At 57.5% G+C, this 16,196-nt stretch overlaps 6 protein-coding genes across 6 annotated transcripts; 4 read left to right on the top strand and 2 right to left on the bottom strand.

The window, feature by feature from the left end:
- Positions 1-18: 18 nt before the first annotated feature.
- On the top strand, positions 19-4,189 carry L226DRAFT_451589 (uncharacterized protein; the record flags this gene model as incomplete). Its single annotated transcript, XM_067675022.1, has 9 exons — positions 19-278; positions 332-403; positions 457-485; positions 543-706; positions 761-959; positions 1,013-1,045; positions 1,096-2,046; positions 2,099-3,099; positions 3,155-4,189. 9 exons carry the CDS (start codon positions 19-21, stop codon positions 4,187-4,189), a joined length of 3,744 nt encoding a protein of 1,247 aa, XP_067543221.1.
- Positions 4,190-4,458: 269 nt separating this feature from the next.
- On the top strand, positions 4,459-5,361 carry L226DRAFT_33455 (uncharacterized protein). Its single transcript, XM_067674028.1, has one exon. It carries the CDS (start codon positions 4,727-4,729, stop codon positions 5,201-5,203), a length of 477 nt encoding a protein of 158 aa, XP_067543220.1. The 5' UTR covers positions 4,459-4,726; the 3' UTR covers positions 5,204-5,361.
- A 2,087-nt stretch (positions 5,362-7,448) lies between these two features.
- L226DRAFT_33413 (uncharacterized protein) lies at positions 7,449-8,545 on the bottom strand. Its single transcript, XM_067674025.1, has one exon. The coding sequence runs from the start codon at positions 8,181-8,183 to the stop codon at positions 7,623-7,625; it is 561 nt and encodes a 186-aa protein (XP_067543219.1). The 5' UTR covers positions 8,184-8,545; the 3' UTR covers positions 7,449-7,622.
- Positions 8,546-9,024: 479 nt separating this feature from the next.
- On the top strand, positions 9,025-10,410 carry L226DRAFT_450489 (cyclin; the record flags this gene model as incomplete). Its single annotated transcript, XM_067674951.1, has 2 exons — positions 9,025-9,300; positions 9,358-10,410. The coding sequence occupies 2 exons, from the start codon at positions 9,025-9,027 to the stop codon at positions 10,408-10,410; spliced, it is 1,329 nt and encodes a 442-aa protein (XP_067543218.1).
- A 2,305-nt stretch (positions 10,411-12,715) lies between these two features.
- L226DRAFT_528785 (D-galacturonic acid reductase) lies at positions 12,716-15,118 on the bottom strand. The gene is made up of 13 exons (XM_067679459.1): positions 15,012-15,118; positions 14,942-14,949; positions 14,833-14,886; positions 14,769-14,774; positions 14,676-14,717; positions 14,516-14,619; positions 14,425-14,468; positions 14,308-14,367; positions 14,101-14,251; positions 13,909-14,046; positions 13,571-13,847; positions 13,360-13,442; positions 12,716-13,158 (listed from the first exon to the last, which is right to left on the bottom strand). Exons 1-13 carry the CDS (start codon positions 15,046-15,048, stop codon positions 12,900-12,902), a joined length of 1,263 nt encoding a protein of 420 aa, XP_067543217.1. The 5' UTR covers positions 15,049-15,118; the 3' UTR covers positions 12,716-12,899.
- On the top strand, positions 14,881-16,097 carry L226DRAFT_33191 (uncharacterized protein). The gene is made up of 2 exons (XM_067674002.1): positions 14,881-14,987; positions 15,037-16,097. Exon 2 carries the CDS (start codon positions 15,329-15,331, stop codon positions 15,983-15,985), a length of 657 nt encoding a protein of 218 aa, XP_067543216.1. The 5' UTR covers positions 14,881-14,987; positions 15,037-15,328; the 3' UTR covers positions 15,986-16,097.
- The last annotated feature ends 99 nt before the right edge of the window (positions 16,098-16,196 follow it).

Genomic DNA, 16,196 nt, shown 5'->3' with positions numbered 1-16,196 from the left:
CCCTCCCTCTCCCCCGGTATGGCCTCCCAGGATGCTGACGTTACTTCCTCGGTTACGAACTCAACCTCACCCTCCAATGCGAATTCTGTCAACGATGTTGTAGAAGCGGTGGCCAAAGTCTCTTTGCAGGACGAAGTGGCAGCGGACGTCAACGAGAAAACAATTGATTCGTCTCCGCGTCCTCTCAAGGTCTACACCCGCTATGGACTCCTTCACCTCTCCAAATCCCCGTTGGTTGGTCCACCGCAGAGTATGCCTGCATTCAAGGATTGGTTCGGGTGCGTCGCGCGCGTATAGATCGCGTTTTTGGCACATAATCAATCGCCCACAGCGACTGGAACGAGCAAGTTGGAAGCAAGAAGGAATCGGAGTCATCTACGGCGACGAATGCAAGGGACCGTCGGTGCGTTAGCTGACTTGTGCATGACCAACGTCAATGTCTGATTCTTTCTATAGCTTCCGTACGAGAGACACAGATGACGGTGGTATGTCCATGTCTCAGTTCTGTCCTAAAACAAACCCCCCCATCGTATTTCAAACAGAATCCACTCGTACATCCTTCCGTTCTGGGCTTTCGCAACCGTCGCAGATGGGCAACTTCCGACATCAATCCATCCGCACGACTGACAGAATCGGCGAGAAAGACTTCGACCGCGAAAGAGAACGTGATCTTCGCGACCGTGAAGGCCAGGAACGAATAAGAAATGTTCGTGGCCACGCACTAGTACCCTTCTCATACTCACTCACCTGTACGACACAGCTATCTGACAAGTATGACCGTGACCGTCTTGCGGGGCTTTCGGCATCCAACCTTCGGAATAAAGAACGGGACGCTGCTCCTCATCTTTCTGGCACATCCACATCAAGACTCGGTCAATCTCAGACTGCGGGACGCCGTGGAGAGGGCCGGGATACACCGAAAAGGAAGGCTGGGGAAAGCAGTGACGATTGGCGAAGAGGTGCGTGGTTTTGCCTGAGCTACGCCTATTGCACAATGCCAATATGTTGTCAGGCGCGGAACCAAATAAAGCAGGCCGTGATGACAGTGAGTGACTTCAGTTCTACTCTCTCTTTGCGGCTGAGTTGCTCGTTCAGGGACTGACCCCCGTCGAGACCGCGATACTCGCGAAAGACCGCGTTCACGAGTTCGCGATGCTTCTAGGACAAGACGAGAGCCATCAACCACAAGACGCGACCGCGACCGTGACAGAGACGACAAAGACCGTACCCGGGACCGCCGTGGCGATGGCGACCGTGATGACCGCCGCGACCGAGACGACTTCTCGCGTCGCGACTGGGACGACTATGACCGAGACCGGGAGCGCGATGACCATTATCCTAGGGATGCTCGTGACCGTTACGAATACGGCCGCCGTCCAAGGGACCGTGAAGCCGATCGGGACGTTGAAGAAGACCCCAGGAGGTGGCGGGATGACGGTAGGCGGGATGAGCGTATGGCTGTCCGGCGGGAACGGGAAGCACGTGAACGGAATTGGGACCGCTTCGAAGATCGCGACCGGGAGCGACCTTCCGCTGGTGACGACCGCGACGGGCGGAATCGCCGGGGCGTAGGTCGTGACAGGCGGTTGGGCGGTGCCAACGATGACCCTAAGGACAGAGAGGATCGTCGCGATCGCGACAAGGAGCGTGAAGCCGAGCCCGCTTGGATGGAGACGTACATACCGACAACCCCTGGCGGTGGCATCCTCGGTGGTAAGAGTGCCGATGGGGAACTTGACGGCATCCAGGCTTGGAAGAAGGGCATGAAGGAGAAGGAGCGTAAAGAGAAGGGCGAAGTCAGTACCGAGACAGGAAAGGGGTCTGACTCCAACGCTACCAACGACCAACCAACCTCACCTGCGCCTGCTGCTGACGGCCAAATGGATGAGATCCAGCTCTTCAAGTTGATGATGAAGCGCGAGGCAGAGAGGAAGGACGGTGACAAGGCTCAAAACGGGTTGCTCAATGCGCTCGCTGAGTCTGGTCCACCGGGTCTCTCAAACAGCCCTTCCTTGCAGAGCCAAAAGAACGACACGAACGGTGCAGGTTCGTCTCCATGGCTGTCACTCGAAGGCTGTCGCTCACCTACGTACCACAGATCCTGCCATTGTCGCACACCGTCCGTCGGAGAAACAGAACGGTAGTAACACTTCCCCTCGGCCCGACCTCAATACCGCTACATTGGGGACGTCTCAGCCGGTCATAGCTGCTGTAACCATGGTCGACTCCGTTCGTGTTTCCGAGTCCTCCAGCCCCTCTCTTGATCGCGTAGCAGAGACCTCGAGGGTTGTGGGCCCTCGTATGGGCCAAGTGACCCCTGGGATCGCTCCGTCCTCCTCCACTTTGAACGCTCTCCCTCCCATCGACCTCACACCCAATCCTCCTGCCAGTACCTTCAACCCGCCTCCTGGCTCTCGAGTCCTCGCCCTCAAATCACGTGTGCCTTCCGGCGGCTCTGCTGCCCCTTCAGGCATGGGTCAGCTACCGCCTGGTATTGCTGCACCTCATGCACATGCGTTACCTCCCGGAGTCTCTGGCTTGCCAGGACACCTGCCGGAGGCAGTCTCCCCCGAGATGCAGTTTGGTGGCCCACGCATGACACCCACAGACTCGGCTCGTGGGATCAGGAGTTTCTCGCCGCTCAGCAATGGATCTCAACATAACATACCTCTCGAAGATCTGCGGGAGTCTGTCCATTTGGCTCAGATGAACGAGGGTCTCCGACGGGCCTCCGGTTCCTCTGCTACTGAGAGAGCTATCCTCGGACTCTCCGGGGAAGCAGGGTCGCCGTTCGGCGAGCTCGGCGGCCTGCAGCCCGGCTCATTCCCTCCTGGAGGCCCTCTGGATCCGTCTGGGAGCAATGTTCTTGGTGGGGCTAACTACGCGGCGAGCAAAGGCAGCCGCTTCGCGAAGTTCTTCGACTCGAAGACAAGGGAAGCGCAAGCCGGCCCCCGTCTCGGCCAGCAAGTTCCAGGCATGCCCCCTGGGGTTTCACACCAGAATCCGAGACAAGAATCGATCTCTTTGGGCGGGATACCTACTCCACGAGGCGAGCGGACTATGGAAGATATTTTCGCTATGCTTCAGAGTTCCGCGCAGGTCAGTATCAAATGTTGAGCGATATATGGCTAGATGATTGACACAGACATTGCAGGGACATCGTGTGTCACCACAGATTCCTCAGACGGGCCGGATACCCCAAAGCGGTGGGCAGTTCGCACAAGCCAACCTCGAATTCCAACTGCTGCAGCAACAGCAGCATCAACTTCAGCAGCAGCAGCAACAGCAACAACAACTCGCGCAAACTCGCCTCGATTCCCTTTACGAGAGCCGTCTCGATGATCGTTTCGTCCCCGATGGACTTGTCCCAGGCCTTCGCCCCGCTCCCCCTCGCTCGCGTAGCCGGGAATCTGGTGGCGTGTTGTTCAACGAGCAAATTGACGACCCCCTTCATTTCAACGTGCAGCGCCTCACCCAACAGCGGAACATGGAGCAGATGTTCAACAACGGTCCCATGCCGTCGATGTACAATCAACAGGCTGGCATGCTCCGCAACGGAGGGCATCCGATCCAACAAGGCCAATTCCGCGGCGCCTCGCCCATCTCCGGTCAGAATTCCTTACAACCTCCATCGCAGCGTCTTCCTCCAGGGCTCGCAAACCTTGGTGGACGTCCGCCCCACGATCCATCGCAGTACCTTGGTTCGGGCGTCGGCTTGCCCGGCGGCGGCCTGCACGGCGTCTCTCCCGCACAGCAGGTTTACAACACTTTTACGCAAGGCGGCCTCGGATTCAACGGGAACCCTGGGGCACGTGGCCCCCCTGGTCCTCAGAACCCGCTGCCGGTCAACGCGATGGGCGGGTTGGGCCCGAACAACGTCGACCTCCGGGCGGTGGCGAACCAAGCCCAGCTGTTGGGTCTCGCACAGGGGAACCTGGGTGGCGGCGGGATGCGCGGCTCGGGGCCTGGCTTCGGACCTCAGCACGGCCCTGGGGGTCAGCTGGGGGCGTCGCACCTCGGTGCGATGCGGCAGCAGCATCTGCAACAGCAGCAACAACAGCAGCATATCCCTCCGCACATGATTCCGCACCTCTTGCCGTCCCACCTGCAGCAGCAGGGCATGCCTGGTGGCAACGCGCAGACGACCCAGGACTTGATGGCGCTCTTGATGGGCGGCCACAGAGAATGAGCGAACGCCAAACGTGGACTGCTGTCTTGACTGCTCGAGCCTCGAGCTTGCCATTGCGCGGGCACCTGAACGTATGACGATATCGTACTGTCCATATCTCCCCCTCCTTTTACATGCACACACAACCCCTCTCGTTCCATTCACCTGCATTTCGTTCGGTTGTTCTCATGTTACGGTTATCTTTCCGCCTCTGTACCTAATCTTGACACGCACGTGTACCTGGAGGCCGTCGACGTCCAGCAAGACATTTGCGTGATGCAGGCACCCGACCCTGCGCTGCGTACGCCACGGCTCCGGTGAGTCGTTCTGCCTGTCTGGCTGTGGAGACGAGCACCTGGAGACCCGCGACCGTGCACGCATATCAGTGTGATCGCGCACTAAATATCAAGGCAGAGGCCGGGACTAACGGGTGAATTTCAGCGATGGTACGAGTGCGAGTCGCGGTCTGGGTGGCGACAGATTTGTGTCGAGGCTCGTTCTGTCCGAATAGATGCAGTCTCAGCCGCGTCCACGAAGCTCGCAGGGCGCACACGCGCGATGCTGGCCAGAAGAGCGGTTGTAAGAGATGGAGAAGAGAGCTCTCAGCCTGCCTCGTGTTTCCCCGCGGGCTTCCCAGCCTCGACGTCATCTGCCAAGTATAGACCAGCTCCAGCCAGCGCCTCCCCCGCCCTGATCCTGTTCTCCCGATCCATTCCCGATCTGCGTCCCCGCAGATCCCCACCCCGTCGTCTCGCCTGCTCCCCGACGCCGAGGCTTTCCGCACTCACCGATGCAGGTTGTAGCCCATCATCATGTCGGGCTGCCACACCGAGGAGATGTGCCCGCCGCCGAGGACGACTATGGAGCTCGAGACAAGCGGCGCGAGGCGGCGAGGGACGACAGCCAGGACAAGCGGATCAGATTCACGACGAGATGCTCGGTAGCGCACATGGTGTTCTGGAAGCGGAAGGAGGGTGCCCGCATGCTGGCAGGTGTGGGAAAGGCAGGGTTTGTCAGCAGAAGGCAACGCCTTGAGGCTGCCTTACGCAGTAGCGACTGCACCCGCGCTACCGCCATGTCTGCAATACAGTCTTGTTCCTTCTTGGTCTTGTGCACACCCAGGCGCACACGCCTTGAATGATAGCAGCTCGCTGGCCCCCGGTGTTCTCAACGTCTGGCCGCTACTACCGCCGAGAAAGTCAGAGCTTATTCCATCCAAACCTCCCGCGGCCACATGCCCTCCACGGCCTTCTCCTTTGAGACAACCGTTTAGTCTTGTGCTTCCCTACCGTCCGTCTTTTCGACCTCCCAGTCTCGCCACCGTCCACAAGCACCATCCATCGCTCTGCCACCCTACCCGACCCTACGCGAGACAATAAGTGCTGCCTGTCCATCCATGATCGCCCTGTCTTGCCTTGTTGCGACACTGTCCACTTCGCCACAACATCTGCAACGCTCGCTCGGCTATCCGGCACCCAGGAATCCTCACGGGGGCTTCGAAAGCCTGCGATCATGCTCCCCCTTTCTCGCGCGAAGGTCGTGCGTTGCACATTTGACAAGTTCTATTACTCCCTCCGCCTTCCCGGACAACTGTTGCGCGGCCATTGGCCGGCTCCTTGGCCCGTCTGTGTGAAAGCCCGTTATAACAGCTCTTATGCCCGCGATATCTGATTGCTAACGCATCTCCATTCCCATCTGCTGCGCGCAATAAAGCCGCGTTTGCAACGACCTACGAGCTAGAAGCTCCTGATGGACGTCCGTCCCCGCGCCCACCGAGTTCTTTCGTGGCGCACCGTACGTATGAACACCTCTGCCAGACGTTCAGATACTCGGGCGATACACCTCGTCGGCCCATCCACTTGGATATTGCCAACTGCCTCCCACACCGATGGAGCCTCGTCGACCCTCTATTTCAGTGGTAGTAATTGCCGGGGTGATGCAGGTGAGCGGGATCCTGGCGGGATCAAGGTGCACGACGCCAAGGGGGGCGCCCCGTGGTGGACTGTGTGCGTCCGGAAGTTGCGCCTTCGACAGGACCTGTGCAAGAGACGCGCTGCCGTCGCCATTTGAGGCTTCCTGGCGCATCGCGCGGGGGCGGATGCCGACTGGAACGTAGGAATGCACAGCGAGGTATGGCCACGTTGCCCGCCCTCCGACCTTAGCTCCGAGCGGTCTGGATGAGAGCTGCAGTTCCCCCGGCCCCGCCGCTCTACGGGGTAATAATGCATTGGCAGGCAATCAGAATGTAGGCTGTCAAGTAGGCGTTCAGTTCCACTGCAACGTCAGCAGTACGTCAAACGAGGTCAAACCCCGCTCACCGTCCTGCGCTCCTCCAGCGAGAGGGCGCCTTGATTGATTCGATAAGGTGACTGATGGGAAGGAACGTCCTGAGAGCGGTGTGTTTCGGCGTGAAGAGAAGGCGTTCTGGCCTGAGATGGTCAGCTTGTAATAGCGTCAGCAGGCGCGTCGCAGTTATTCTGGACAGCACTGGCAGGTATGTATCTCCTACATTCGCAACCGGTAAGCTGTAGGCCCCTTACATCCGCGGTCGGAAGCACTAGGGGCTGGTACGAGACTCGAGCGTGTGACCCGGCCGCTGTTCAGATCCTCAAGTGCAGCCAAGCTTGAATATGATGATTGCCCGACGTGATGATGATCCCAGCTAGGGACAGCCGCCTGTCGGTTTCTCCTTTATGGCAGGAGACGCACAAGGGACGAGGAATGTAATCGAGCACGCGAGGCAGTAATTGCGTACGTCTGGGAGTCGAGAACGAGTAATGGGTTTGCTGCAAAGATGTTAGCGGAGAAGCGATAGCGTTCCTCGGCGCACGAGTCTGTCGGACGGCTTACCTAAATCATGAGATATGAACCGGATCTGGTCGCGGTGTCTGCCTGCAGGCAGACAACGTGTTGGAAGCTCATGCAGCTCACGGCCGGAAACGGGCCAATTGGCAAAGGATCCGAGGCACCTTGTGTATTAGAGTCGCCGCGCAACGAAATATCTAAGCGGACACGCTTTTTGTGCGTTGTTGATCGACCTATCCACCAGCTACGTTTCACCGGCACCTCTACCTTGAAGTACCCTGGTCGTCGACAGCGGACGTAGCTCTCTCCTCCTCCTCTTACACGCGCCAGCGAGCTTCCTGCAGGCAGCTTCGTTGGTTATCGTCGCCGAGTGCAGCACAGGTCGAGACCTTCTGTGGTACCGACTTCTCTCGCTCGTGTCCTCCTCCCCCCTCCCTCCCCCCCCTTTCCCCCTCCCGGCCTGCGCCTGTCCGCGGTCTTCCCGCTCGTCGTGGATTACCTCGTGTCGACGGCCAAGTCATCATAGAAGACGGCAGAATCGCCCGAAGTCCCTCCTTTGCACCTACAGTCACTCTTTCGGTCTCGATCGGTTCGACCGTTCGCGCAGTAATTCAGCAAGAAGATCAAGTTTAATCAGTAAGGTCGGCATTTAATTGCTTGGATCCCCGTGTCGGTGCGTGGTCGTGCAAGAGAGCTGACCCGGCATTATTTGTGCTGTGAGTGCCGAGGGGGTGTGGAACGGGGAGTCGGCGATTGGACGGTGCTGACGGGAGGATTTATGCGGCAGATTTTGCAGGCTCAAGAACGGTCGGAGCGCATCGAAGACGATCGACGATTGGAGGATATTCATCGATACAAGGCCACGGAGGAGACGCAGTGTGAAGAGGCTCCGTGAGTGCAGGTGAGTGCCCGTCCAGTCAATATCGGCTTCCATCTTTGGCAATTGCGGACGGCGGGAACGAGGAACGTGGGCCGTGGGACCGGTCGGCGCCGGCGCTGAATAGGGCAACAATGGCCGATGGGACTGCGTGCGACCGTCGCAGCTGCATTCTCTGGGATGTGCATGCGGGGCACGGGGCAGCGCGGGGCTGGGCTGAGCCTGCACGCCCGCCGTGGTCGCGGGCGATGTCATGGCCAAGCACTCGCAGCGAGCGGTGGAGAGCCGCACACGAGGCATCTGATGCTGTGACCAGGCCCTCGTCGATAACATCGGGAGTAACTCTTCACGAGGCCCCGTATTATCGGATTATTATCCCAGGTTTCAGTCCGTTGTAATCGCCCATTGTCCTCCCATCAACGTTCCGCGTCTATTCCACGCCCCGCTCTCCCGGTTCCTTTATATCTCAATTCGGTGGCCCTTCTCCCTCCCTCGTCCTCCCCGCCCAGGATTCGACGTTTGCAACGTCCTCCTCGCACCTCCCCGCCGTCCCCCTCCCCGCCTGCCCCCTTCTCCCTGTAAATCCTAACGATTCACTCACGATCCTTATCACGTCTGCCTTTGTAGCCCTTTCACGCTCCCAATCACCCGCGCCTACTCAACCACCCCGCCTTCTTGCGCTTCTCGCAAGATCTGCATGCCTATTTCGCCCTCGCGTGAGTGTTTCCCCGACAAATGCGCCCTTTCGCGTTTTCTGCTAGTGTACAATATGTTGTATGTCGCTCCGGGCCGTGTGACGATCGAACGCGATGTCGCGTTCTCGCGTGTATTTCGCCCTCCGCTCGTGAAGTGTCCATGTTCAAGCTGCCGGCCCCTCTGTCTTTTCTGCTTGCCTTTCCCCCCCTTCTCCATCCGCCCCCTCGACCGTGCTGTCTTCTTGGTTATCCGCGAAGCCCTCGCACTGATCTACCCGTGGTCGGTTTTCTGCGACTGTCCGTTCGTTTGATCCCAGAACCAGTCATTTCCCCCCGCGCGACTTAAGTTGGATCGTGTTTTTATGATGTCTTCCCTTCCGTCATCTGTCGAACTCGAACATGCCTCTCACATCAGCTCTTCCTCGTCTAGTCATCCCATAGCAGGCTCCAGTCACCCACCCCCCGGTTCCAATTCAGGGATGAAGGACGTCTCCAACTCATCCCGGGCTTCGCGCCCCTCCGCTTACCCTAAGAAGAAGCCATCACCATATGGCGTCTCCAAGTCGTCGAGACGACAGTCCCCTCTCTTCCCGGCGCACGCCGTCGTAACAGTACGGAAAACGCCGCGCGCCGCGAGAGCGGAGTTGATTGCGCAGCGTCAGAGGTACTTGCAAATCAACGCCCTGCGACGAGAGGGCATCATTCTAGAGGAGGAATACTTCGAGGAGATTCGTGCATATATGCACGAGATGGAGGTCAGTCGATATGTATCATTTGATGTCTAGGCGTCTTTTGACGCTCCCTCCCCGTAGCGGTATACGATGTGCTCGCTGTCGTCTATGGACCAGCAACCAGAAATCCGGTGGAACATGAGGCCGTGTCTCGTCGACTTCCTCCTCGAGCTGCACTTCATGTTCAGGCTACGACCGGAGACGCTCTTCCTGACCGTCAACATCATCGACCGCTACGTTTCGAAGCGTGTCGTGTATGTCAAGCACTATCAGTTGGTCGGCTGCGCATCGCTCTGGATCGCGTCCAAGTTCGAGGACGCGAAGGAGCGTGTCCCCACTGTGCATGATCTCGTGCAGATGTGCCAGGAGACTTATGATGAGTCGGCTTTCATCCAGATGGAGGGCCACGTCCTCTCGACGATCCAGTGGGCACTCGGTCACCCTACGGCCGAGTCTTGGTTGCGCATTCTATGCTCTGGACCCATCTTCGAGGAGCAGAAGGTCCAGCACGTCGCACGGTTCCTCATGGAGATCACCCTCTTCTATCGCGAGTTCGTTCAATACCCTTCGTCTGCTATCGCTCTTGCTGCTCTCACCCTCGCCCGCTCGCTCTGCGGCAAGGGCCGCCGGATCTTTGAGGAGACGGAGGAGTGCCTCGAGATCGTTGACCACTTGGACAACCGGCTTGCGAAGCACGCGAACGACCTCTCGGAGACATTGGTCAAGAAGTACTCGTACGCCTTCTACTCGAAGGCCGCGACCTTCGTCCTCCAGTTCTACCTCCAGGGTGGACGGTTCCAGCGCCAGCCTCTGGTGTCCCTCCCCATGACCCCTGTCCGCGGCTACTCCTCCCAGGTCTGCACTCCTATGAGCGTTTCGACGACTGCGTCGGACCTCTCGGATGATATGCCGGTGACGCCAACCAGCCCGATTCTTTCGAGCGACGCGTTCTCGGGCTCCTACATGTCGGACGACAAGGAGAACTTGCCTTCGCCCAAGTTTGAGCCGACTATCAACAAGTCGCTCATCGAGCAAGTCCCTGAGCAGTTCTTGCCTCATGACTTCGTCGCATACCAACGTCAGGCTCTTCACAACCTGAACATGTCGTCCCCCCGTCCGGCCATGGTTTCATAGGATTGTCCCCTCCTACGAAGCCTGTCAGTCCCCTCGCCCGCCCTCGCTCACACCTTCACTGGTGTCATAGGTTGTAAAAAGCTTTCCTGACGCTTTCCTTCATCCTGCAATCACTCTCGTCGCACAAAATGTATCAACATATCATACACGTCGCCACCGACACTCAACGCATTCGCATCAACACATCATCGGCTCGTCATCCATGCATTCTTTTCCCCCTGCAATTGTCTCTCCTGTTCTCCTGTGCCAGAAGCTGCCGTCGCCTATACGAGTACAAGAACGAAGTCGAATCGGTCTCAGAAGCACCGCCGTGTACGCATTCTCCGTGTACGATTACGGACGGCTCCGCGGCGTCCTTGGTGTATGCGTCCTTCGACCGTGTTCCGGCGCTGTCTTCCTTCCCTGCGCGAACATTGTTCTCCGCCCGTTCATACATATCCTACGCTATGCATTCCGACTTTCCCTTCTGCGCGCACCTATCCCGGATCGCTTCTCGCGACGAACCAGTTCTTTCATTCTCCACCGATCCAACTTAAGTCGTCGCCTTCGTTCTATCTTATTCTTCACGTTTATTGTACATTCTTCATCATCGTCCGCGTTGTCCATCCTGCATACCGATCCCGTTGCGCATTGTGTCATACCGTCCGTTTAGTCACACCCTTCCGAACCGCCTCGTCAATGTCGCAGCAATCATCCTCCCATCACTGTCGTAGTCTTGAGCCTGAAGGGCTCGCCGCACTGTCTCGCGCACTCCTGTCGTTTACATTACCAAGTCAATCGTGCATTGAGAATTATATTATTGTGCATAAATCGGGGCAAGAACCTCAGCAAGATGAGAGGTGACGTCGTGTGCAGCACGTTGCAGCACCACTACAACGTCAACGCCGCCGCCGCCTTCGTAGACGGTTGATGTATCTCTGCTGTATTTCTGGATGTGCGTTGGCAAGTCCGCTATCTCTTCGAATTCCACTTGGGACCGACTCCTCACGCATCTCATTTCGCAGTACGTTCATCCCTACAAGGGAATTTCGAAAATGACACGCCGATCACGCTATGCCATGCTGCGGTATTAGAGGATCTCAGGCGTGGTCTCAACGCAGCACAAGGCGGTGGGCTTGATCGAGCGCGGACGAGTTCTGTTCTTTCCATGTAACCAAGGTGAGGTAAAAGATGCTCTGGGCTTCACACGCGTCGAAATTCCGGAAGGCCCGGTGGCTTTGAATAGCCCAGGCACGGGGACCACGAAGAATGATGCTGGGAGGCGTTCGCTGCTTCCCCGGCCGCTCGCGCTCTGATATCCATGAGGAGCGGTGCACAGGCCTTGTTCTGTAGACTATGGGGTCTGCTCGGGTTTCGCATGTTCTGCACCCGAACACGGTCATTTGGCTCGCGGGCCTCGAGCAGTGATGCGAGCTCTTTCTCCGAGGACGCGCGAGGAGGCTCCTTGTGCGCGCATCTGCCGGTGTGTTCTCCGGCTTACAATAATCTTGAAATCTCGGAATAACGCCATCTCCAGCTTGACTTAGCCTACAGGCTACAAACCAGGGGCACATTGCGCATAGCATCACCGGTGCACCGATATCGCCTGCGCGATCACAGACGTTGTTTATCAGTGGTAAGTAGGCCATGGCGCTGCACAATTTCATGCAACTCATATGCTGATCGTGCCACCCGTCAAAAAACCCGTCGAAGCCCGCCACCCGGCAATGGGTGCCCGCGCGGTGAGGCGGCATGGTAATCTCAGTGCCTAATGACCGGACACTAGAGGCTGGAGATGTGGTATATCGCCGCCACCGCGGAGCATGGCGGCGGCACATTGGTCCAGGTTGCATGGAAGTCTCCAAGTGAGGAGGGCCCGGACTGTAGGAGTGAAGCAACGCGTCAGTACGCGACACCTTCTCCCGGTGCGGAACCCCGGTGATCGTGGTTAGCGCAGCGCGTAGAGGGCGAAAGGTCGGCGGTGGAGCAGCGACCGCGCGTGCGCAGGCATCTGACGATGTCGGGGCGGTCACCGACGCCGCCGCAAGGGGAGTTGCAGACTTGTAAATATTTTCTGTGCCTGCTGCCGGTGAGTACAGTACCCGGCCCACACACCGTATGGCGAGCAATCACTGCGCAGGAGTTCGTCATGCCCTCATCAATGACGCGCTCCTACGGTTATCGGGCGAGCGACGTCGAGCCCCAGCCGGCCGCGTCGGGCCCGGGGTAATGCACGAACATATCATCCGCCATCCTCGTTCACGTTCAGCATCAACTTGTGCGTCCGACTTCGACATCAGCGACGTCACTGCTTGTCGACACGTGTGGCATATCACGACACAATATATATATATTGGTACACAAGTACATCACTTCCGGTTGTCGTTTCCCTACAAATCATATCTGCAGAATACTACGTTGTCGTAAACCAATAGGCGACGTTCTGGAGCAGCATATGTATATCCAGCAAGTCATCCTCCACGCGATGCCCTGGCCGACCGCAAGCTTATTTACTCGAGGGCCCACTCGTTTCCGTTCTGCTTGATGAACACCGGTCGCTTCTCGTCGAGCGAGATCCGGCCTGCGTGCAGGATAGCGGTGGTCAGGATGGTGTTCGAGATGGTCGGCAGACCATGCTTGTCGTAGTCGCTAGGCTTCGTCTCTCCTGCGTTCACGCTGCGCACGGCGTCGATGAACTTCTCGATCGAGATGTAGCCATACCCGCGCTGCCCGTCGAAGTGCCCGCTCTCAGACGGCGAATACTTCATGCTGCAGACGTCGGGAACGTGCCATGTGGATCAGGTCATCCGTCAAATGTGGTCAAGGCGGCATACGGAAGTCGGCAGTTGCGGAGGGGGGAATGTCGATAAGCAGATGCATGCAATAATAGAAGGTTTAGCGGTGAGAAAGGCGCATGTAGGAATTTTGATCAGTCCGCAACAGGCAGCGATATTAACGGCGATTACGCACTAGAATGGATTGTACCACGCCTTGCCAGTCTCATCATTGACGATGTCGTAACCGCGGTGAGCTTGGTCGACGTTGATTTCGCCCTGAGAATTCGAGAATTATCAGAGACTAAACGACAGTGATCGCAGTGATGTGTGCACGGTGTAACCTCCCGCGAAATCCGGGGTTTTGGACTCTGCGACGGGAGTACGGCATGGCGTTGCCAACGCACCTTCTCGGCCATGTAGTAGAAGTGTTGCGAAGTGTGTACTCCAGACTTGAGCGGCGCAGTCCACGAGGCGGTGTACACCGCGGTACCACGGTGCTTGGAGCTGCTGAGCGACTGCCAGTCAACAAGAAGCGTGATGGTGTCCTCCGTCTGCGGTACGCAGTTGTAAGGCTCGCTGGTTGCGATACCGGTGGCTGCGCTTGCTATGACTCGCGTGGGGACAGCTCTGCCTTGCATCATCCAGCAGTGAATGTCAATGTGGTGTGAAGACAGGTAATAGCTTTCGGTGCCGTAACAGTCAGATCGACGGTCTTTGCACAGATGTAATCGGACCGACGTACCTGATATCTGAGTCCTTTCCAGCCCATGCACGGAAGGTGTCCAACTGGCTCTTCGGCTGGCTCATCCAGGCGCTGAAGTAGTTGAACTCCCCCAGGGACGCTGCGCGCGCCCTTGCGTCGCTGTATACCGGGTCGAACCTAACCACAGCAGAGTGAGTAACACGTTTTGCATCAACTTGAGATCTCACTGACCGCTTGTGGTGCTCAACAAAACATACGACGCCCATCCTCTCCGCTGCGGCAATAAGGTCCTGGTGGTGCTTGAGAATTTGAACGGCGGGCTTTGTGACGAGGACGTGTAAGCCGTGCTCGATAGCATAGAGTGCAATGGGGTAGTGAGTGTCTGGGAAAGCACGTCAGTAGAGGTACGCCAGTCGATCAACAGCGTCTATAGCTCACTGTCGGGGGTGAAGATGATAACGGCATCGCCGGGCGAGTGCTTGTTGATAGCGTCCTTGTCTACAAGATATAAACGTGAGTCTCAGATAGATGGATAATGGAGACGCATGTACTCACAAGCCTCAGTGTTGACAGATTCTCCTTCAGGATACGAGTTGAAGCTGGGATAAGGTGAGTACTAATAGCCCCCTACATGAGCGTCACTCACGAGACATCCATGTCTTTGTAGACGTTGCCAATGTTCTCTTGTAGGTGATTCCGAATAGCAGGCCACTTCGAACCGGTTACACCCACTATGCTCAAGTTCTCCAGCTACACATAACGCCAGGTCAAGTTCTGTTTTAGGGAAGCAGTAAGGAAATCATCACCTTTCCCAACCTCCGTTGATCGAAACATGTCAGAGCAACAACCTAGCTTGATAGTGAGACGGTCGTTTTTTGCTGATCAAAATACCTGCTCACTCCGATCTAACGGATATGGCCTGTCAGTACTCCACTCGACTTGCGACGGGTTGAACACGCTCACTTTCTTGTCAGACTTAGAGGCGCCCGAGCCGGTCCAACCGGTCGTGTATTCGCCCTGCGGTCAATAGCGATTAGGATGACAGACAATCTGCATGGGCGACGACACATACAGCACCACCTAGACATCGGTCCGATCAGCCATGCCGATCGCAGAATGTAAGTGGCGTGAAGTACACTTACACATCAAGACATTGAGTTTCTTCAGCTCGGACGGCATCGTGAACGATCTTCTGGCGTTGCGATGAGCTGGCAGAGAGAAGAGCTGGCAGAGAACGGGTGAGCCATCGAGTACCGCGCAGGCTGTATATAAGTCACGGTTCGTCCGAGGTTTGTGCTCTCCTGAGTCCGGAGGCGGACCGCCACACCCGACGGGCCGGACGGGCTTCTCTCCCTCGTCTGGGCGCCGCCAGAGCGCGCATATACGCTCCTTGTCTCTTCTCGATGACCAGTGACCACAAAAGTGAGAACATCTGCTTCAATGAGTACGCGTACTCGAGATGGAGACAGAGCGCAGCTGGCTCGTGCCTCAGTCTACACTTGACCAGTCACCATCTCGGCCAGGAAGAACCATATGTCCTACACCAAGTGACCTGGTTTGCAACTTTCGTACGCTCCACACCGATCTCGAACGCGCCATTGTAACGCGAAGACAATCAAGGGAGTCTACAGGATCTCGTATATTCCTGGCACGAAGGACAGCGGGCTCACTAGGTGGCGGGCCGGTCATTGGAAGGTCACAGCGGAAGCAGTACAAACCCTACCGCAGACACCGTGCGATCGAGGGTGCCGTGGGTGCAGGGATAGAGGTGAGCACCTATCGCCATGAGCCCTCTCGACCCCATGTCCACTATCCACCGCCTTTGGTGTTCCTTCGTCGAGAGTCCTCCCTCCCTTCGCCGCAGCGCATGTTCCGACTCCGAGTAGGTCGTCGCGGTCGGATATGCGATACCAGCGTTCCCTTGAATATTCCAGAACATCTCAAACGGATCTTTGACAGTCCCTTGACCTCTTCCAGAGATGTTCCTTGCTGTCGGACGCTAGACGTTGCAGATGGAGGATCGGAGACTGCGAGAGTGCGCCCATGCCAATCGGCTCGCCGGTGCTTCATGAGCGCGTTTGGTGAGTGGATGGTTCTGCAGCACAGGAGGCCGTGACCACAGCACACGGCCTGGATATGCAGTCCTGGAGGACCAGGCGGAGGAGGGCAGGAAGAGGCGTGTCGGACGGCGTCTGAGACTGCAAAGCGGTCGCGGTGGGTGCGTCACGTGGCTGAGGCGCGTTTTGGGAATAGTGACGTGCAGCGTGGACCTTCTGGAGTCGAGTCTCTCAAAGAGCATCCATGCTTGATATCACTGCACTCTCCTC

Source organism: Lentinus tigrinus, assembly GCF_003813185.1.
Source record: "Lentinus tigrinus ALCF2SS1-7 unplaced genomic scaffold L226scaffold_1, whole genome shotgun sequence".
NCBI lineage: Eukaryota > Fungi > Basidiomycota > Agaricomycetes > Polyporales > Polyporaceae > Lentinus > Lentinus tigrinus.
The sequence above is the reverse complement of the archived record's forward strand: the minus strand, read 5'-3'. Positions and strand labels throughout refer to the sequence as shown.